This window comes from Neomonachus schauinslandi, chromosome 10 (genome assembly GCF_002201575.2).
Source record: "Neomonachus schauinslandi chromosome 10, ASM220157v2, whole genome shotgun sequence".
NCBI classification, from domain to species: Eukaryota; Metazoa; Chordata; class Mammalia; order Carnivora; family Phocidae; genus Neomonachus; species Neomonachus schauinslandi.
In genome coordinates, this window is record NC_058412.1 from 111,068,609 (window position 1) to 111,091,498 (window position 22,890).

Here is a 22,890-nt window from a genome sequence, read left to right on the forward strand (position 1 = left end):
AATTGCTCCTTTACGGTTATTATTCATATCTCCCCTTCCCCCCTAGGTGGCATCCCCACTTTGCCTCCAGCCGTTCCTGGAAGCAATGACCTCCCTCATTCGGCCCTCCCTCCACCCTCTGGCCCTGGGTCCTTACCCATCCAGACTTCCCCAAACTGCCCGGCTCCAAGTTTCTTCTCCAGCTTGAGGGATTCCCGGGGTATCTCCCAAGCATCTTTCTCCCACGGCTTCTGGGGCTTGGAGGACATGCAGGGCACTGTCAGCTTCTGGCAGAGTCCATCACTCCCCTCTGGAACACAGCCCCTGGTCAGTTGAGGGCAGCCAGCCAGAGACTTCCCCTCAGAGGCCTCCCTGCCCGGTCCACTGCCTGTGGCCAATGTTCCAATGGGTTACCGCTATCGGGGACACGAGGACAGAGCATGATGAGATGTCACCTTGACCCTCCTGTTCAACAGGACTAAGACTTCCAGAGACTCAAAGCAGCTATTTGTCTGGGGAGGGTCAGGAAGAGCTCAGCGGGCCTCAGAGGCTGCAGCGCACCCTTCACTAGGATTCCTGGGAGACGGGTCCACCCTGGTTGGGATGCAGCCCTGGGCAGGACTCACTCTTGTAGTGGGCCACCAGCTCCTGCAGGGTGCTGAAGGTGCTCCGTGGGGAGATGTAGAAGCCCCCACTGTCCAGGGTCCGGATCTTGTAATGTTTCACCGCGTCCCTGTGCTGGGGGTCATAGTCTCGCACAGACAACGAGTAGCTTCCTGCACGGGCCAGAGAAAAACCCCTCAGGAGTGAGATCTCAGAGCCCGCCACCTCATGTTAGCACCCTGACGCCCATTCCTGGCACCCCCGTGGGGGCACCAGGGCAGCGGAGTGCAGGGGAAGAGTGGGCTGTAGGGTCAGGCTCTCTGGTTCTCATCCAGTCTCCTCCATGTCCAGCTGTGAGACCCTGAACAAGTGACCATGTCACTGCTCTGTGCCTCAGCTTCCTCATCTGTAAAATGGGGTTGGTCATCATACCTCCATAGCTCATCACATTGCCTGATGATTAAAAGAAGTAATGCTGTAAAGCACTCAGGATGTGAACACTCAGCACATGTCAGCTCTCATCAGCATCTTCATTATCTTGATCTATCTATCATCTATCATCTATCACAAAAGCCAAGACACCACATCAGATTGGTAAATAGGTTACTCAGAAACAAACAAAAAGATCCACAACAACGAACGCAGTCTGACTCTTGAAATGTAAACACTGAAATGTAAATGTCAACATTAGATGTCATGGTAGGCTGAACAACAGCCCCCTGAGATGTCCGTGTCCTAATCACTGGCACCTATGACTTTGTTAGTTTAAAGGGACTTGGGGGATGTGATCCTGGTAAGGATCTAGAGATGGGGAGATTGTTGTGGGTTGTCCAGGTGGTCCCGAGGGAATCACAGGGTCCTTATAAGAGGAGGTGGGAAGGTCAAAGTCAATAGTAGGATAGGTGAAGATGGAAACACAAGGTTGGAGGGATGTGAGAAAGGGGCCATGAGCCAAGGAATGCTGCTGGCGTCTGGAAGCTGACAAAGGCGAGGAATCAGATTATGTCCTGAAGGAACCAGCCCTTCGGACACCTTGACTTGAGCCTAGCGAGACCAATTTCAGACTTCTGACCTCCAGAATTGTAAGATAATAAATTTATCTTGTTCTAAGCCACGAAGTTTGTGGTCATTTGTGACAGCAGTAGTAGGAACCTAATGAGCATGACATCACACAGACCAGAAACACACAAGTCTTTCAGTCCCTGACCATGCTTCTGCATTTGCAAGCTGTGCGTCATTGGGCACGCTATTAGCCTCTCTGTCTCTCATCTGCTCTATGTGCACTGTGGGTACTATGTCATAGGATTTTGAGGAGTACAGCTTCCTCATCTGTATGTATCTCGATGATGTATCTCATCATCGAGATAATAAAGATGCTGATGAGAGCCGACATGTGCTGAGTGTTCACATCCTGAGTGCTTTACAGCATTAATTCTTTTAATTATCAGATATTGTTGCACGAATAACAATTGACCAGATATGCCAGCCACTGTTCTAAGAACTTCATCCAAATAAACCGTGAGTGAATATGAATAATTGTCACAAAAATGGATTGTAATTATATGAATATAAGGCATTATGTTATTCATTATAGTGAATGAATAACCCCATGAGGTCAAGGTTTTAGATCACCGTCATTTTAGAGGCAAGGAGATTGAGGTCCAGGCAGGTGAACTAACTCACTTGCAGTCATGCAGCTGGGAAGGGGCAGAGCCAGGTTTCAAACCCAGGCAGCTGGCTCCGGGCCCCACTCTTTGCCACTCTGCCGGGCCAAGGTGAGGCTGGCTTGACTGATACTAGATAGGGGTGGGGTAGAATCTGAGAAGCAGCAGGATGGGATTCAGGGCACTCACGGTGCCAGTTTTATTAAACTGGCTAAACAGGCCCCTCGGGTCCTCCGTCTGGCGGAACCTGTGAGAGTGAACCAGGCTCACCTTCCTGCCCTTCAGGGCTGGGGTGGTTTCTCGTCTCCCCAGCCACTATCTTCAGGATGGACCAGCTCAATCAGTCCCCCAGCTGTCCTGGGAGCAGCTGGAGAGAAGCTGGGGACCGTGCACAGCTTTGCCTTTTTTGTCCTATTTCCCTTGCCCTGAGGCTTGAAGGGGGCTGGTTGCGTGGGAGGAAATAAAGCCTAAATATGCACTGGCCTGAAACAGTGATGGCGAGTGGCATTATCCTACCATGTTCGGGCTTGACCGATTTGGATATCTAGGGGTAGAGAACAAGGCCACGCAGATGCCTTTGATGGATGTCCCCCAAACTGCTCAGGATACTGCGAGGTCACACTTTATGCAATTTACTTGCTTAATCTGAGCCAAGCAGCTTTGAGACCAAACATATTAGTTAAGGTGCACCCCACGTGGGAAGTCTGAAATCACGAGACTCCTTCTTGACATCCATTCCTTTGGAAAAATTAGCCTCAATGGATGCTAGTTTATGTGATGTTTTTGGGTACTGTTCTTCCTTCCTGGGTGACAACCCAGCAGAAAGCCCCCGTCACAGCACAGGAATTTCAGGAAGTAGTTCGCCAACATGAAAACTTCCAAAAAACATCAAAAGAGCCAGTTTAAGCAGAGTCTCAGAGGAGGCTGGCCTGGGGCTCTTCCGGCGGCCTGGTCTACCCCTTCCTTATGGAAGGAGGGGGAATCAGGCTTCTGGACAAGATATACTGTGATGGGTATTTTAAGTAATATAAGCTAGTGAAGGTCAAGCTTCAACAGAATATTGTTTTTCGGGGTCCACAACCACTTGGGCCTACGTCCAGGTACCCAACCAGGAACTACAGAGGCTGAGGACACATAAACCAGGCTCGAGCAAAGGGCAAGAGAAAAGTTGGCAGTCTGGTGGGCTGGGTGAGTGGCTCAGCCCTCCTGGGGCATTTGCAGAAGGAGAGTGGTGGCCAGTCATGCCTAGGGTACCCCTGCAGGGTGGGGCAGGGTGGGCAAGGCTGGCGTCACCTTTGGTGGTCTCGCTGTCCCGGATCAGGAAGGAGCCCAGCACGTTGCCCGGGGCCAGGAGTTGGCGCTCTGCATCCTTCCGGCTGATGTCCTTGAAGAACCACCTGGTGGAGAGGGGCGGGAGCAGCGTGTGAACCTGGGGTAGGGGGTCCTGCCCCGTTCACACCGGGCACCAAGAGACTGAGAGCCTGGCTTCCTGTAGCATCGATTTTCCCACAAGATTCTTTTGGGGAAAATAACCATTCTTTTGATACGGAAACAGACATTTTACCAGGAGTGAATTCAGTTTGCTGAGATGGAAACTTATGCAGTTTGGGGAGCTTTCTTTAAGAAAAATAATACCAAAAGAAAGACTTCCCCAAAAATAACTGTAAAAAAAAAAAAAGAAGAAGAAAAAACTTTTTTTTAGAGAAAAAGAGTACAGCATTACAATACAAAATGCCCATGGGTCATTTCATTGCCACCCAATGTGAGGGATATGGTGATGGATAGAAAAACTGACTGGTAAGATACAGCAGTCTTAACCAACTGTGGTCAAAATCTTGCTTTTGCCAATTTCAGAGGTACACATGAGCATCCTCTCAGGATCTCAGACGTCCATGTGAGTGGGGGCCTGAACTTTGTAAACTTTACAATGTATCCTCTTCTGTGTGTACAAAGTTGAATACAAAGTCAACATGAATTTTCAAGCTAAAATGTGAGATTTCAATAATTTTATACTTGGACCTTTTCATTTTTCTCCCTGAATGTTTGGGATATTGAGTGGAAAAGCCCAAGCTGCAGCAGCAGCCAAATCCATTCCTACCCTCAGCAGGGTGAGGAGTGGTTCGTGTGCTGTAATGGAAAACGTCCCAGACCTAAGGTCAGCTGGCTTGCACCTGCCACAAATCTGCTATGTGACTTTGAGCAAGTCACTCTCCCTCTTTGGGCCTCTGTTTCCTCTGTATCAACTAGGGGAGAAAGACAGCTAACATTCATCAAGTTCTTGTTATCCACCCAACAACTGTATGGAATTATGGCCCTTATTATCCCCATTTTATAGATGGGGAAACTGAGGAACAGAGAGAGCAAGTTACTTGACTGGTGTCATATAGCTAGGAAGTAGTGGAGGCAGGATTCAAATCCAGGCGATCTAACTCTGGAAACCACACTCTTCGTCACCATGGGACACTGCCCACCTGCCTTCCCTGCTTTCATTTTTGAACTGATTTGTGCTACGGTGAAATATTCAAGCAATATAACAGGGTACAGGGTAAGAGCTGTCTCCCTGGCAATCCCACCCCTGGGAAGTTATCCCAGGGATTTTGCACAAGGAAGAAATGACAGATACACAAGGAGAGTCACTATAGCCCAGGATTGGAAGCGGTTTCAGTGACCACTAAGAGGGGACCGTAGGGCGTCTGCATGATGGACACTGAGCCTGTACAAGGAAGGTGCAGGACGGTGTGTGTAGTAACTGCCACTGGTGTAAAATAAAGGGAGATATATGTATTTTCTTACACAAGTATTAAGCATTTGGGAAGACTCATAAGAAACTGGTTGCTTCTGGGGAGGGGAAGTGGCTGGTTGGGGATAGGGTGGAAGGAAGACTTTTCACTCTGTTCTATGTCCTTCCCCACTATTTGCATTTTGAAACAAAGTATTGTCTACTTCAAGGAGGGGGAGGAAGATTCCTCCCCACCCCCCCTTCCTTTCCAATGCCCTGCCCACCCTCCCCCAAGGCACCCTCTGCTGGCGGCTCCTTGATGCAGACTCAAGAATGTGTGAGTGCACTCGGCAAGCCCTATGTCTGTTTAGGTCAGTGGTTTTCAAGGTAAGTCCCTGGACCAGCAGCATCAGCCTCACCTGAGAACTTGTTAGAAATGCAAATTATGAATCAGACAGTTGAGGAGCAGGGCCCAGAAACCAGCATTTTAACCAGCCCTCCAGGTGATGGTGATGTACTCAAGACCGAGAATGACCTTTGTTCACAAATGATAGCCCATAATACATGTTGTCTGCACCCTGCCTTTTCCATTTAGCAAGAATGCTGCCTTGAGGAGTACCACCAGCAGGTGCCTCCTCTAAGGCTGCTGGGAAAGGTGGGGTGTGGGCATTCTGTGAGTGTTCAGATCCTGGAGTCTGGGAGCAGAGCACTGGATGCCCCAAGAGAAAGCCTAGAACGAGTAAGAAGGAACCAAGCCCCGCCTGCCGCGTGTAGGGGGTGTGTTAGGGGGTGGTCCAGGACAGAAGGGTCAGAGGTGGGAGAGGGGCCTTCCTCACCGCCACAGAGGGGCCAACTTCACACAGCAAAGAGGTTTCATGTGCACTAAGAAGGGCATGACTTTAAGATGGGGAAAGCCCAAACATTTTAATTTTTAATAGGTCAGCATTTCAAATCCTCAACACCATTGAGCCAGAGGGAGGAGGAAGAAGAGAGAAAACTATAGGGACCGCCATTTCTTAACTTTTTGAATGGCTGCTTGTGAACGGGATCTGTCATCGCCCCGTAGCTTGGCCAATCTCGCCCACCACGCTGTGAACATCCCCAGGGAGCAGCCCTGGGTCACCTTGTGTCCCTGGAACAGGGCTGCTGGGTGCTCAACAAATGTCTGTTGGGTGATGGGACGGATGCATGAATGCCCTATAACTGTTTATGTTTTCAGAGTCAAGCTAGACACAGAGGAGAACCTGCAGCCTAGCCTGCCGTGTTACAGGGAGCTCTCTGAGGGCACGGGTAGTCCCCTGTCTGGCACAGGGCTTGGTGATGGGCGGGCACATATTTACTGAATGAACCAAATGAGGGATGGCTGACCAGGTGTGGGCTGGCTCGCCTCTCAGAAGACCCTCTTTGGTGTGACCATATCCTTCAGTCAACAAATATGTATTGAGCACCTACTGCAGGCTGGCCTGTGCTGAGGATGCCCTGCCAGACAGACAAGGTCCCTGTCCTCAAATGCTCCCACCTAGTGGGGGACACAGGCAGTGAAGGTGTGAGCAACCACAGAAACAAGATTGTTCTTGCTAGCGAGAAGTGTTCAGAAGGGAACAAAACAGGTCTCCACGAGAGATCCCCACAGGGGATCCGCCTTAGGGCGGTGGCCTGAGACCTGAAGGGCGAGAAGGAGCCAGGCAAGAGCAGATCCCTAGGAAGAGCGTGTCATGCAGGGGAGACAGTGAGTGCCAGAGCGCCGAGGCAGGAACAAACCGGATTTTGCTCATACTTCCTTCTGTGGGGCAGGAAAAATGGAATACTTACTCCTCTGTCTCCAGAGAGTCAACGCGGGCAACGTAGTTGCTTGGGATATAGCCTTCTTTCCGGGTGGCCAGGGATCGAGCCTTCCACCATTCCCCAGACCTGAGGACAGGAGAGAGCAAAGGAGTCAGGGAGCAGAGGGAATCCCCTGGTCCTCCTGGGCCCCCCATCCTTGGCCTAGAATACCTACCCCCCAAACCCAGGAAGCAGATAGGGTAAGAGGCAGGGTCACCACGGTCCCAGCCCCCAGCACGCACTCCATCATTAGGGTAGGGATCTTTATAACAGTCCCCACTGTGCATCCGAGGGTCTAGAATCAAGCCCCGTCCCTGCATTCATAGCCCACAGCCCTAGGCCTCTGGCCCCACTCTTCCCCCGGACTTGCAGTGGTCCATACTTAGGGTATGGGGTCCTGTGCCCATGGCAGACTCATTTGGGCTAACAGCCACAGAGAGTGGTGTGACCAAGCATAACCACTCCCATTCTTGAGCCCCAGCACACAGTGACACTACACGGAGGGTGAAGACTATAGGGGACTGGAGGTAGGAAACTTCGAGATCCAGAGATTTGTGAATGCAAAGGTACCTCCGCAGGGTCTGGTCTACAGATAAACCTGTAGCTTAATTACAGGAGCCCGAGGAAGGCCTCCCTGAGAAAGTACTTTCACCTGTTCATTGTTGCCTGAATGTACACTGCTAGTAAGTACACAAGCTCCTTTGTTGTGGCTCTCGTCCAGATTAACAGCAAACCCTTCATCCTCTATTATGATTCTTATCAGCCATTTACCCTCTAGTATAAGATAGTCTATCAGGTTCTTTATTGACACACAAAAGAGAGCATGATTGAATATTGGAGGTAGCTATGTCTTAGGAGTGGGATAGAGACTCACTCTTCCAGGACCACCATCTGATCTCCCTTCTGGAAACTGAGGTCTTCGTGGTGAATGGCCTCATAATCATAAAGGGCAATCACAACGATGTCATCAGGACCTGCTGGGAGAGAGACACGCGGGATGGTGAGGCTTTATCTGAGCACCACCACAGCTCTGGGTGTTTCCTATCCCAACAACTGGCACCCAGCCCTGGACCCACTGACATGTCTGTTTCATGGTATAAATAAGGATTTTGCCATGTGGGGTGCGATTCTAGAGTTTAAAGCTAAAGGTTTGCATTAGTAGACAGTGTAATAGAAACAAAATAGCCTGTACAAAGTACTTTGGGAGCAATTTAAAAGATTTGCAAGGGTGATTTTGACTGTTTGGGATTTTTGCCTTAATCTCGAAGCACCTAACCTAACCCTCTACATGACCCAAGACTCCACCACATTACGTTTGCCAAATACTTACCATCTGTGGACCCTGGTGGGTTGTTTTTGCTGTTGTCAGGATGCTGTGGGGAAGAAATGGGAGAAGGGGATGAATCTAATAGTGTGTGGGGAGCCACAGAAGGTCTGTGTCAAAACGGACACCCAAGAGTATCTCATCCCAGCCCTGTGTGTCATGGGAGGAGGATCTGAGAGGGCTGGGGACATATGTGAGGTCACACAGCCCATGAGGGACACCACAAAGATCCAGGTCTCTTGGGTTGTGGCTTTGGCCTTGGACATACTGGGGGCCTCCCCTGACATATGGTGAGGGGCTTGGTCCAGATCAGTGTTTTCTAAGATATGTTTGAAGAAGCTGTAGGTCTACCAACATGTTCCATGCATAAAGCCTCCATTATGTATATGAAGGACCCTAAGTGATCATCCAGAAGGGATCTGATGCCTACACGTGGTGCTCCAACAGCCCTCAGGGAGGTGGAGCTTCATTCCCAGCACAACTAGGCCTTAAAGATACACTGTTAAGTGAACAAAGCTAGTTCTTCAGAATGAGAAACACGATCCATAGAGAATACGTACACACACATCCTAAATACGTTCTGTGGACACAAACTCTATGTGTGTGAGCAGGACATTGGTCAGAAGAAACTGTAGCTTTCACTGTAATTTGTGATTTTTCTTTTCAAGGGGAATGTGTTTGCATGTTGCACACTTAGGTAAACTTAGAGAAACAGGTATGGGAAACAATGAGAAGTTTGTCTTTTTGGGGGGGAGATCCACAAAGCCCATTAAGATTCATAAAGCTCTGAGGACTCCCACAGGGAAGGAGCCTGTTTTGTCCAGTATTTTGTAAACTGATTTGGCCTGGGAACCCTTTCTCTGAGGAACACTTACTAACTTACCACTGAACTAATGCCCTGCAGGAGAATGACAAATGGCTGATAAGAGCATCCCTTAAATATGATGCTCAGAAGACAACCAAAAACTGGTGGGAGAAAACCCTCTGTTTCCTACTGGTGTCAAGCTAAGAAGGCCTTGGAGAACCTGGAGCCCTAGCCACAGAAAGGGCCCAGGGCCATGCAGGTTAGGAGAGAGAACACATCTATGAGTGACTAAGGGTTTAGGATGTCAGTTCAGGACATCACTGGTGTGAGAAGCTCATATCATCTCAGGATGTATTAATAGAGGTCAAGTGTCAGAGGGAGGGAGGTGACAATTCCACTGCCCTCCCCCCCATTCCCAAAATTAGCCCTGTTCTAGACATCATGCCTGGAGAAGGGCAAGCAGAATGGAGAGAGGCCAGGAACCCATGTCGTGTGAAAAGATGATTTGGAAGGAATGGGTGGGTTGGGATAAGATCTTTGCCTTCATTCTCTAGTGGTTGTCCTGGGGCAAAGGGAGTGGCTGTATTTGGTGCGGGACTAAGGGGTAGGTTTGGGAACAAGGGGACAGGGTTATGAGACAATAGGCCTCCCTTCAATCTGAGGAAGAACTTTCTAAGGGCCTGCCCTGGAAGGAGAGAGCACCCCAGCCTCGGGGTTAGAAAGACCCAGCTCTGCTGTTCCCAGCTGTGTGGCCCCGGGGAGGCATTTCACCTCTTTGAGCCTTAGTCACAGTCACAGTGGCGTAACTGTTGCCTCATAGCTTTTGGTGAGGACTAAGGGTGTAGAAGCGCCTCGCCCCAGTGCCTAGAACATAGCAGATTATTACAGCCATTCCTGCAACTATAGTACCGTCACCACCACTCCTGGTTCTGTTACTGTTGCTGCCACAGCCTCTCTTCTATCACTCTCACGACTGCAGTCCCAGGGGCCCTGCCGCCGTGGCAACTGTGACCCCCATTATCACCAGGAGTACCGCCCTGACTGCGGTTCCTCATTAGCATTTGCCTTCCGCCTCTGTTTCTCCTGCTCCAACCCCTGGTACTTTGGCACTTGCACGGCCCAAGTTTGAATCCTGACCCTACCCCTCACTACCCGTACGGCCTTCAGCACGTTATTAAACTCTGTGTCTCACCTGTGTAATCAAAATTGAGACCTAGGGGGCGCCTGGGTGGCTCAGTTGGTTAAGCGACTGCCTTCGGCTCAGGTCATGATCCTGGAGTCCCGGGATCGAGTCCCGCATCGGGCTCCCTGCTCGGTGGGGAGTCTGCTTCTCCCTCTGACCCTCCCCCCTCTCATGAGCTCTCTCTCTCTCTCATTCTGTCTCAAATAAATAAATAAAATCTTAAAAAAATAAAAAATAAAAAAATAAAAATTGAGACCTAGGATTACTGTGAGGCTTTAAGGTGTTGATAACCGTAGAGCACTTAGGACAGTGCGTGGTCCGTCGTGAGCCCCGAGTAAGTAGAGGATAAGTAAGCAAATACCTCTACTGGTATGACTACTTCTCTTACTTACTGCACCTGCGCTTGCCATTATACTCCCGCAGATCTTGCTGTTACAATTGTTATTATGGTTATTGCTATAGCACTAATACTACCATTACCATCACTACTTCGACTGTTGTTGTTACTGGTCAGGTCACTGACTACTCTCAGCACTGCTCGTGCTACTGCCCAGGCTCGGGGCCTCTGCCCTGCCCACCAGGACCTGGTCCCTGGAGCCCGGGCGGAGGGGCCAAGGCCTGGGCAGCCGGACAAGGAGGAGTGATGGCATTGCCCCAGGTCCTTGGTGCAGATGTATTTCAGAGAGTTAGGGCACACTGTTGGTGACGGGCCAGCTCCATGTCACCCCAAACATACCCTGCTGACAGCTGGGAAAACAGGAGGCTGTTAGGGCAATTTGGGACAGCATGGGGCAGCCCCTCAGGCGGCCAAACCCCTTTTTTGCCCCCACTCACCCGCTTGCTTGCAGACGTGGGATCTGGCACATACACAGGGCTGTGTGGGTTGGTGCTGGGCTCGGTTTTTGAGACCTTGCCTCTGTCCTGGAGGAATTTGGACTTCATGCACCCCATCCTGCATCAGAGATAAGGGAAGTGAGCTTGGCTTGCCCAGAGCCCCACACAGGGAGTCCTAGATGCTGGGTTCCAGGTCCCCTGCCCTCAGGCTGGCTCCCTCTCCCCTACCCTGTCTCCCCCTACCCCCCCCACCGCCCCTGCCAAGCCCACTCAGTCCACCCTTGCCACCTCTGGGCTTCCCCACGTCCTTGTCTGCCACATACCCACACAGAGCTGACAAGTTGTCATAGTCATGCTACCAAGGACCCCTGCAATAGGGAGCTTATTCAGAGAATAAATCATGAGGATGATCAAAATTCAACATGCAGAGCCTTGGAGCAGAGTGGGTGGTAGTTACCACAGGTTCTGGGATCAGAAAGCCTTGAGTTGACACTTTACCCCTCCACCCCACCAACACCTCACTCATCACTCACCCTACTCCTCAGTCTCAGTTCCTCATCAGCAAAGTGGGGATAATAATAATACAACATACTCGCAGGGTGTTGGAAGGATGAGAAAACATGTAGGCAGGGAAATACTTAGCACAGCGTGGGATTCAGAGCAAACAGTAAAGTGAAACTATACTATCATGTAATAAATTACCATTTTATATTAAATGACCAAGATGAGGTCACATAATATGGCTCAAACAATCTAGCTAAATAATAGTCAAGGCATCATCTTCCTTGTATCATTTTATAACTGCCTTATAATAGTTTCCTTCCTCCCTCCCTCTCTTTTTCTTTCTTCCTTCTTTCTCTCATAAGTTTATTTGGTCATTCATTCCTTTGTTTACTCAGTAAACACTTACTGAGCACTCTTCTACACCATGAATAAGATAAGCCAGTTCATGCCATTATGGAGCTCACCCTGGGGATGAATGGGAGACACAGACAATAAACAGGTAAAAAATACATAACAAGATAAATTTAGTTAGTGAAAAGTGTGAGGACAATCATCAAGGATGTGATAGGAAACAACATTGCAGGGCTTTTTTAGACAGGGTGATTGGGGAAGGCTTCTCTGAGGAGGTGACGTCAGACCTGGTACCCAAATGGCACAAAGGAGCCTGTCATGTAACACAGTGAGGGAACAGTGTTCCAGGCAGAGGGAACAGCAAGAGCAAAGGTCCTGAGGCTGGAATGTGCTTGGAGAGAATGAGGTACTGAAAGGAGGCTGGTGTGGCTGGAGGTCACAGGCAGGGAAGAGGAGTGTGGTTTGGGACAAGGCTGCCACATCTTTTACAGCCAAGGAGGAATCTGGATTTGATTCTAAAGATGATGGGAAACCTGGAAAGTTTTAGGCAGGAGAATGATGGGATTCATTTGCATTTCAAATAATGGCTGCTGCGTGGAGTAGGGACTCTAGGAGGCAGGGCAGGGAACCTGGTCCACCGCAGGAGTCCAGGCATGAGATCCTGGTGGCCTGGCCCAGGAGTGGTGACCACCAGGGAGGTAAGCAATGGACAGATTCAGGGGGACATTTTGGAGGTAAAGCTGACAGACTTTGTCGATGGGTTCATGAAATTTAAAGATACTTAAAGAAAACATGTTTGTTCAGTTCAGAGTCAAAACTTAATTGCAAAAGTGGCAGAAATGTTTTATTTCCTCTCTCAAAATGCTCACATGTACTTGCTGAGAAGATGAGCCATAAGCAGCCACATGAGAGAGTAATTGTTTTCCTCAGCTCTACACAATTGTAATTCTCTTCTAAATCAGAACTCAGTTTCCTTATCTTGTTAAAATAAACACATGTTTGTGGTTTAAGAAAAAAAAATCCATATTTCTAGGCTTAGGGGAGTTATTTTTTTTTTTTTTTTTTTTTTTTTTTTTTTTTTTAAAAATTTTTTTTTTTTTTTTGACAGAGAGAGACACAGCGAGAGAGGGAACACAAGCAGGGGGAGTGGGAGAGGGAGAAGCAGGCTCCCCGCAGAGCAGGGAGCCCGATGCGGGACTCGATCCCAGGACCCTGGGATCATGACCCGAGCCGAAGGCAGTCGCTCAACCAACTGAGCCACCCAGGCGCCCCGGGGAGTTATTTTTTTTAAAGATTCTTTTTATTCACAAGGATGTTTTTGTCTGTCCTTGTGGGAATTGGCAACAATTTACCACTTCAAGACTTAAGCGGTTTCTGCTTCATTTGCCCGTTGTGAATAAAATAAGGAACTTCTTCAGACTCCCAGAGTGCTGGATCATTAATTTGAAAAATTATCACAATTAATCACTGCTTTATAATGTACTTATATGCATTTAAAACACCTCTCTTTGACTTGTGATAAATGGGTATTACAGTTATGGAAATAAGACAGCATATTGTGTGGTTCTGTATGGCATACAACCATATTACATTTCATATTTTTTTGATTATATAAGAATGTGTTGGGAAGGACACTGCTGTGTGATGCAGGGCAGCTCCTTCTGCTTCTCTGAGCACCTACTGAGTATCACTTATACCAGCAATTTACATATTCGAGAGGGCCACAGGGTCCTGAGCGACGGGACTCTGCTGTCCTCATGTTGATGCATGATCCAAGGCCACCTCTGAGAAAGGACGCTGGGGTTCTACCGCACAGGGTGGTGGTGAGCACGGAATGAGTTGAAAAATGTAAAGGTTCCTGGCACACAGCGAACACTATAGAAATGTTAACCATAACCAATTCTGTTTACTAGCAAACGTGGACCTGCCCTGGAGGATAAAGCAAACACAGACTGCAATTCCTCTGACCCAGGAATTTAGAGATACAGCAACACTTAAGAAGTTAACTCTTTATTTGTATTTTACTTTATTAATTAATTAATTAATTTTAAGTAGGCCTGAAGCCGAGTGTGGGGCTTGAACTCCCAATCCTGACATCAAGACATGAGCTGAGATCAAGAGTCAGATGCTTAACTGACTGAGCTACCCAGGCGCCCCAAGAAGTTGACTTTTGAAAATAGGGAGTTCCCATTAGTTCAATTTTTGCACAATAAAATATGATTTTAAAAAAGTTATATACTGGCAGGAGTCAAATTTGTATAAAATGTGACTGTCCCCCTAAACCGGGAGAACTGTTCCACTGCTTGGCATGGCATGGCCTCAGACATGCTCATTTTTGTGACCACCAGACCTGGAAATGTAATGGGAGCTGTGTATATAATTTAAAATTTTCTACAGACATATTTTTCCAGGTAAATAGAAATAAGTGAACTAATTTTAAGGTACATTTTTTATTTTCCCTAACATGTCAAAAATTATTAACATGTACTCAGTATAAAAATTATCAATAAGGAGCACCTGGCTGGCTCCGTGAGTACAGTGTGCGACTCTTGATCTTGGGGTCGTGAGTTCAAGCCCCACATTGGGCCGAGAGTCTACTTAAAAATAATAAATGAAATTTTTAAATGTTAAAAAAATTACCAATGAGATACTTTATACTTGTTTTTTGCACACTAAGTCTTCCAATCCCAGTGTGTATGTTAGAGGTATAGCCCATCTCCCTTAGGACTCACCATGTTTCAGGTGCTCAATAGCCAACCTGTGGCTGGGAGCTGCTGAACGCAACAGTGTAGACACAGAATGTCTCCATCATTGCAGCACAGCAGAGGCTGGTCCTACTCCTGCCTGTGTCCCTCAGTGCTTGGCTTAGCATCTCCCTGGCACATAGTAGGAGCTTAAATCACAATTAGTGAATAAATGCATGCCCAGAGCCTGTAATCAGTCCAAAATAAAAGCATCAGGACATGGTTCCTGTTCCAGGGACTGAGTTGAAAAGGGAAGACTGAACATACAGAATTATGTTCCAAAGTCACAAAGAAGCTGTTACATTTTGGCAAAGACAGTCAAAGCCGTGCAAAGATCGCCAAGACACTTAACAAGTAAAAAAACAAACTTCAGGGGCGCCTGGGTGGCTCAGTCGTTAAGCGTCCGCCTTCGGCTCAGGTCATGATCCCAGGGTCCTGGGATCGAGCCCCACATTGGGCTCCCTGCTCGGCAGGAAGCCTGCTTCTCCCTCTCCCACTCCCCCTGCTTGTGTGCCTTCTCTCGCTGTATCTCTCTCTATCAAATAAATAAATAAAATCTTTAAAAAAAAATTCAAAAGATATATAATATCAAGCCATTTTTGTAAAATGAATACATCTGGGTTCTGCTACTAACATGTGTATGTTAATATGTTCATAGAAAAAGCAACCTGTTTATAATAATGAACAGCAGGATAACATTTGGGTTTGAAGAATGGGGAGGATTTCAGTCAAAGTCAAGAATGTTCCAAAGGGTCACCTGGGTGGCTCGGTTGGTTAAGCGTCCGACTCTTGGTTTCAGCTCAGGTCATGATCTCAGGGTTGAGAGATTAGCCCTGCATCTGGGTCATGCTCAGCAAGGAGTCTACTGAAGATTCTTTCCCCCTCCCTTTCCCTTCCTCTCTGCTCCTCCTCCCTCCCCCCAAATAAATAAATAAATAAATAAAATCTTAAAAAGAAAAAAAAAAAGAAATGCAGAATCACAGCCTGCCCCCAATCAGAATGTGCATTTCAACAAGGTCCAGATGATTTGTGTGATCATTCTAGTTGAGAAGCAGTGAACACTATTTACTCTTGCTTCCTCAGCATCCATCCCACTTCTGATAACAGCACCTGGATTTTCCTTGAGAAATCAGCCTTCTTCCACGCAATGCAAGGAGCTTCCGAAGGCTAACCCTTCCCTTGCCTTCAGGGATTGACAACTTGATACAGGTCTGGCCAATCAGAGGATTCCACGTCCCCCTGACAACCAGCAGTGGTTGATTCAGTTATAGGTATGAGTGTGATTCCAACTGAGGCCATCAGAATTGGCCCTGGGATTTTGCTGGGAAAATGAGGAAAAAGGCACTCTATTTTTATAAGAATAAGCTGATGTAGGTGTAGGTGTAGGTGTAGGTGTAGATGTAGGGAACTGGAGCACTTGGGAGTCGTTCTGACATCATGAAGGGAGGCACGGTCTTAGTGTGAAGCCATCACAGAGGTCAGCAGAGCTGAGCGATGGAGACAGAGTGATTCTTGAAGACATGTATGAACACCTGGATCCAGCGATGCCTGAAACTTGCCAACCTCAGGATTTTTCCAGTTTATGAGCAAATAAATTCTCAATTTTGTCTAAGATAGTTTGAATCGGATTTTTACTGCTCGCACCCAAATAGTCCTCACTGCTTCTTGCATATCCCTGGGCTACAATTGGGACTGAATGAAGCAGAATCTCTGGGGATGAGGGCCTGGAATCTGCATTTCTCATAATTCTTCAGGAGCTTCTTATACACCCTAAAATGTGAGATCCACTAATGTAGTGGAGTGAGGGTTGGACTTGGGGTCAGAATACTTGGGTTTCGATCCTGGTTCTGCCACTGGCTGGCTGTATAACCTTCGGTAGGTCACTTCCCCTGAGCTGCATTTTCTGCCCTGTAAAGTAGGAGGCCCTTGCTTCTCAGGCATGGCCTGACGTCCTGGGTGACAGGGATGTGAAAAGCTTTTTAAAACCTCTGAACACATGATTCTTGTCTAATGTGACTCAGAACCAGGCTCTGAGAGCAGAAGTTGCTTGCCTGGTCCCAGACTAGCTTAGAACTGCTGACCCCTGGCAAAGACACTTCCTCAGATCACTGCGAAGCTCCTGGAAACTGAAACCCGCTCCTTGCCCCCTCAGCTTCTGCACGCGTTACACGGAAGGGAAATGAGAAAGGTCAGTTTATTTGCCCTGGGTGCTTCCCACGGTCACCATGCAGGCTGTGGAGCCTCAGGGACTCCTCCTGCATGCTCAGAGTGAAACCCAAGGGGGAGAGGCCAGGGTGCTGCCTGGGCATCCTGTGGAGTGGGCAGAAGATGGTTTTCAAGGAGCTTTTTGGCTCAAGCAGAGGCCTGTGAGGGCTGGGGCTGAGGAGCGCTGGATTCTGGTTTCGCCTCTGCCATAAGTTCACTGTGTGAGCTTAGGCAACTCCCAACCTCTCTCTGGGCCTCAGTTTATCCAAATATGAAGCAAGATGTTGGATGATAGTTCTTTCCTGCATAGTCTCTGCTCCCCCTTTTTCCGAGAACAGCTCCCCAGTCCTCCTTTGGGAACCACCTCTCTCTCATCCTCATTTCATGGATTGGGGTAGAACTGACTTCAACTTCTGGCTGTAGGTGTGTGTGTGGGGGGGGGGGTCTGTGACCAAGTCTGACCAAGCAGAGTTGTAGTAACAGAAGCAGAGGTAGACACGTGACTCCATCCTGGACATTAAGAGTCATCCATTGGCCTTTGGCTGGAAAAGAGTTGCAAAGCAGAACCAAGAAATGGAGACACACAGATTCGCAAGCCCTTCATTGCAGCCCTTCCTGAAGCGGATGTGTTCGTGGACTTCCCAATAATCTCCCTCACCTGCATGGGCCAGTTTGAGTTGGACTTCTGCCCTCCTTAAACGTCAAAGAGTGTTGCCCAGTGCAGAGGAAATTCTTACCAGGGATTGTAATTCATACCTAAGTGTAAATGGCTTATGGCAAAGACTTCATAGATAGTAGGTTCTGATGGATGAGAAGAGGGTACTAGATCCATTAGAATAGGTGAGGAGGTATGGAATATGGACCCCAAGAAGCTGATGGCACTGACGCCATGCTTAGAAAGTGTCTGGCATGTATTAAGCCCTCCCTGTACATTTGTGGAGTAAATATACTGTGTTCAACCTTCTACAGGCCTGACCATACTTGGCTGAAATCAGCAGGACCAGAATTAAGAGCCCATTTTACAGATGGGGAAATGGAAATCCACGACAGAGAGGTTTCCCAGGTGGTCAGTGGCAGGTAGAATGAGAAACCAGCTGTCTTGCCTCTCATCCTCCACTGGGGTCAACCCCAGAGGCTACAGTGGGGAACTGCACGATGAGGATGAGGAACCCAAACAGGAAGTTCAGGAAGGTAGACCTCCAGGGGCCCAGGGCTCAAGACTGTCCAATTAGAGGAACTTTCCCTTCTCAGTACAGCTCAGCCATGGAGGTGGAGAAAATGTCTTCCCCCATCAGGGACAGTTTCCGGAAGAGTTTCCAGGTGTGCAGAGCCCTACGGATCCCCCTCCTCTGGTTCCCTGACTGTTTTCTCAATGAACCACCTAAACACCCCAAGTGACTGTTATTCCTAATGGACATGTGGGGCTCACCCCTGACTCCTCATCTCTCCCCTTTCCTGACCCTCAGCTTCTTTCTGATCAAAGAGCTCAGAACTTGGACTTTGCAAACAGGAAGGGGTTGGAGAGACCTTCATTATACAGGTGGACCAGCAACCCCGGAGAGGGTGAGCATTGTGCCCTGGTTTACACAACAGCAAGTGACAGAGCAACATGCTGAAGAGGAACTCAAGGCCTCTGGTCATTCGCCTGACTCGGCCAGAGGGCTGGTTCTAACATGCGTGTGTGTCAACTACTTGTTCTAAACATGTAGTCAATTCCTAGCATGTTCGTTGTTACCTCCGGGTCACCTGTTCAAGTCCAGAATTCAAGAGCAATTGTGAACCTCCTTAGAATAATTTTATCTCTAAGGTAAGCACGTGGCAGGCAAGTTTGGGAAACCTATAGGATGCGATTTGATGTCACAAAGAGCCGGGTTTGAATCCCCATTCTGCCTCTTATAGACCAGCAAGCCTTTTAAAATATAAATCAGGTCATATGCCTCCTCTGCTTAACAACTCCTGGGACTCCCATCTCACTTGGAATAAAAGCCCAAGACCCCTCTGTGGCTGACAAGGCTCCATGATCTGGCCTTCCCCCAACCCTGCAGTCCTGCCATCCTCCTTTGATGTTTCCTTTCCAGCCACACTAGCCTCTCGCTATTCAATTCCCCAAACATGCTTCCACCTCAGGCCATTGCACATACTACTTTCTGGAATGTTCTTCACCCCAAACGCCTCTTTCACGTCACCCAAGTCTCTTTGCAGATCTCACTTGCTCCGAGAGGCCTTCCCTCATCACCCTGGTTAAGAATAGGAACACCCGGGGCGCCTGGGTGGCTCAGTCATTAAGCGTCTGCCTTCGGTTCAGGTCATGATCCCAGGGACCTGGGATCGAGCCCCTCATCAGGCTCCCTGCTCCATGGGAAGCCTGCTTCTCCCTCTCCCACTCCCCCTGCTTGTGTTCCCTCTCTCGCTGTGTCTCTCTCTGTCAAATAAATAAATAAAATCTTTAAAAAAGAATAGGAACACCCACCCTCACCTCCCATCACTTTCTAGCCCTTCCCAGCTGTATTCTTCATGGCTTTACCCGCAGCTGATGTGGCAGCCATGAAGATGGGCCTCTCAGATCTCCGACAGCAGAGAGTGGAACTGACCAACGGCCCCAGCTGCCATCCATCATCACTATTGCCATGGGCTGTTTCCAGCCAGTGATGGAATGTGGCAGGGATATTGAAGCAGCGGGACCTCTGACAGGAGGCTGTGGCTAAGGGCTCCCCAACAGCCTTGCCAAGCTTTCCTTGGAGCTGCACTGGTGTCTAAGATACTTCCGCCTCTCCTTCACTTCTTCCTTCCTGCCCTCCTTCCCTCCTTCCCTTTCTCCTTTATTTGGAGTCCAACATGCCTTGCCATGTGCTGACTCTCCTAGCCTCTCCTAGTTGCCCCCACATGCATTCTCGCTGATACATTTCTCGCATATTTAATCTGAGATGAGAGTCTGCTTCTCAAAGGACCTGAACTAACACTAATAAATTACCTAGGGATCTGTTTATCATCTGTCATCCTTGGAATGTAAGACACATGAGGGTAGTGATTGTTTTGTGCACTGCTCTATCTCAGTGTGTAAAACAAGGACACAGTAGGTGCTCAGTAAATTCTTGAATAATTGAATGAAGTCTCCTTCAGCTTCCTGGGTGCCCTGATTTGAAACAAGTTATAAATGTGTGTTTAAACTGAAAGGGATATCCGTGTTTCTTCATCTCTGCTTGGAGAAGAATGAAGCCCCTCCTTGACTGGAACTGAGTGGAGGTTGCCCCCTTCAGACAGGGCAGGGGGGCCAACATTTAACTCTAATTTCCCATCATGCTCCAAGGTCAGCTGCCCCCAAATCTGTCCCCCACAAATAGAAACCTTGAAGCCGCAACAACGCATGCTCTGACCTTTTGACAGCTGCTTTTTTATACTTGACAGAGTCTCAGTTTCTTTTCTGTTTTGGAGGGTATGTATTTTGTTTTTAAAATTACCTTTCATCACCTGGTGAGACAGTAAGTACATCGTCCTTATTAAAAAGGAAAGCCTTACAGATAGATCTAAGGTGCCTTTGGATTACTCCGTTGACAGACTCTCCATGGCCACCCCTTCCCCCTCAGGTCGCCGCTGCCTCTGCATTGACTCACATGCATATGGACGCACGCACGCCTATCTGTCGGTGCGCCACCCACCACTCTGCCCTTTACAGTCTCAGAGCACTCCAGCTGGCAGCCTCTGTATTTCTTTGCCTGAGAGATTTCTCTGTGGCCATTGGCACCTGCTCCGCCCTTGAGCTTGGCTAAGTGGAAGTGCTAGAGAAATCCCCCAGGAGCAGCCTTCAACCAGTGACTGACAGGAGCAGGAGGATAAATACCTCAAGTCCCTCGCCTGCTGCGCATGCTCACTGGCTCCCAAGTTCCCTCACCTGCCGTGCATACTCACTGGCTCCCAGGGCTCCCAGCGGAAGTGATCTCCCAGTGCCCGCGGTAGTGACTGGCTTGATAACACACTTTTATTGGCCGCCTTCTCTTCTGACTCACTTCCCCACTCTCCTCCCAGGGGTTTCTGGGATCCTCTCCCAAACAGACTGAATAGTAAATGCACATGGCACCTTTTCTAGGGTCTGCCTCTAAGGAAACTCAAACTAAGACATACAGGCCTGCAGAAAATATGGAGTATAGTTTTTTGTGTGTTGACATCAAAGGACTTGTACTACGTGAGTTGGGAGGTAGTATCCTTATTCCCATTTTTCACACGAGGAATCTGAGACTCAAAGAGTGAGGGGATTTGCCGAATGCATCGCAGCTTCTATGAGGCAATGTGGGCACTCACACTCAGGTCACCCGTGCTCTATTTATGGTTCTTCATTTCTCTGGCAGAGATGAGGAAAGGTCTCCTATTTGCTTGGCTGCACCTAAATCTCCCAGACCAAAGGATTTCAGGGTGGTGGTGAGAGCTTGGGTGGGTGTCTTAGGGTAGTATCAGGAATGCAGGCCCCAGGGCAGTGCCATTCGGAGGGTGCAGTGACACGCAGACGGCGCGGCATGTGTGGCCACAGGCACCGGCCAAGAACAAGGGCGCATTTTGCAAGGGTTTCTTGTGCATCATTACCCAGACCCCTGGAAGTATACTAAAACTCCCAGCCCTGGGGTGGAGGAAATTGGAGACACGGGGTGGGGATCAAAGTGCTGTGGGGGTTGTTTAGAAAGATGGAGGCTAAGAGAGATTGTACAGGTAGCATGCTGTGTAACTTCGGGAAAGCTACTTAGCCTTTCTGGACCTGACATTCTTTTCTATAAAAGGAGAGGCCTTGTCATGATTGGGGGGCAGGACTTGAAAACTCAAATGGCCTTAGGGGCCTACAGGGGTACCCACTTGAGGAAAGTAATCCAAGAAAAGGTGGTGCAAACCAACAGCTCAGGGTAGTCTACAGGGCAGCCCCTGCAAAACTTCACCTGCTCCCCGTCAAAATACCATCCACTTTTTTCAAAGAAATGGAACAAATAATCCTAAAATTTGTATGGAATCAGAAAAGACCCCGCATAGCCAGAGGAATATTGAAAAAGAAAAGCAAAGCTGGCGGCATCACAATTCCGGACTTCCAGCTCTATTACAAAGCTGTCATCATCAAGACAGTATGGTACTGGCACAAAAACAGACACATCGATCAATGGAACAGAATAGAGATCCCAGAAATGGACCCTCAACTCTACGGTCAACTAATCTTCGACAAAGCAGGAAAGAATGTCCAATGGAAAAAAGACAGTCTCTTCAACAAATGGTGTTGGGAAAATTGGATAGCCACATGCAGAAGAATGAAACTGGACCATTTCCTTACACCACACACAAAAATAGACTCCAAATGGATGAAAGACCTCAATGTGAGACAGGAGTCCAACAAAATCCTAAAGGAGAACCTCTTTGACCTCAGCCGAAGCAACTTCTTCCTAGAAACATCACCAAAGGCAAGGGAAGCAAGGGCAAAAATGAACTATTGGGACTTCATCAAGATAAAAAGCTTTTGCAAAGCAAAGGAAACAGTCAACAAAACCAAAAGACAACCGACAGAATGGGAGAAGATATTTGCAAATGACATATCAGATAAAGGGCTAGTATCCAAAATCTATAAAGAACTCATCAAACTCAACACCCAAAGAACAAAGAATCCAATCAAGAAATGGGCAGAAGACATGAACAGACATTTTTCCAAAGAAGACATCCAAATGGCCAACAGACACATGAAAAAGTGCTCAATATCACTCGGCATCAGGGAAATCCAAATCAAAACCTCAATGAGATACCACCTCACACCAGTCAGAATGGCTAAAATTAACAAGTCAGGAAAGGACAGATGTTGGCGGGGATGCGGAGAAAGGGGAACCCTCCTACACTGTTGGTGGGAATGCAAGCTGGTGCAGCCACTCTGGAAAACAGTATGGAGGTTCCTCAAAAATTTGAAAATAGAGCTACCATATGATCCAGCAATTGCACTACTGGGTATTTACCCCAAAGATACAAAAGTAGGGATCCGAAAGGGTACGTGCACCCCGATGTTTATAGCAGCAATGTCCACAATAGCCAAACTGTGGAAAGAGCCAAGATGTCCATCGACAGATGAATGGGTAAAGAAGAGTTGGTATATATATACAATGGAATATTATGCAGCCATCAAAAGGAATGAGATCTT

General features: G+C 48.2%; 1 protein-coding gene across 3 annotated transcripts in view; it reads right to left on the reverse strand.

Annotated features, from left to right (window-relative positions):
• HCK (HCK proto-oncogene, Src family tyrosine kinase) overlaps positions 1-22,890 on the reverse strand; it is a 40,678-nt gene that overhangs the window by 12,795 nt on the left and 4,993 nt on the right. For 2 of the 3 annotated variants that reach the window (XM_021688939.1, XM_021688938.1), the window contains exons 2-8: positions 10,936-11,053; positions 8,120-8,162; positions 7,664-7,766; positions 6,778-6,876; positions 3,540-3,643; positions 606-755; positions 137-289 (exon numbers count right to left, since the gene is read on the reverse strand). In XM_021688939.1, the coding sequence (XP_021544614.1) occupies positions 137-289; positions 606-755; positions 3,540-3,643; positions 6,778-6,876; positions 7,664-7,766; positions 8,120-8,162; positions 10,936-11,052 (769 nt within the window). In that variant the 5' untranslated portion in view covers position 11,053. The remainder of the gene's footprint in view (positions 1-136; positions 290-605; positions 756-3,539; positions 3,644-6,777; positions 6,877-7,663; positions 7,767-8,119; positions 8,163-10,935; positions 11,054-22,890) is intronic. The other variant, XM_044918549.1, reaches the window with a different exon arrangement.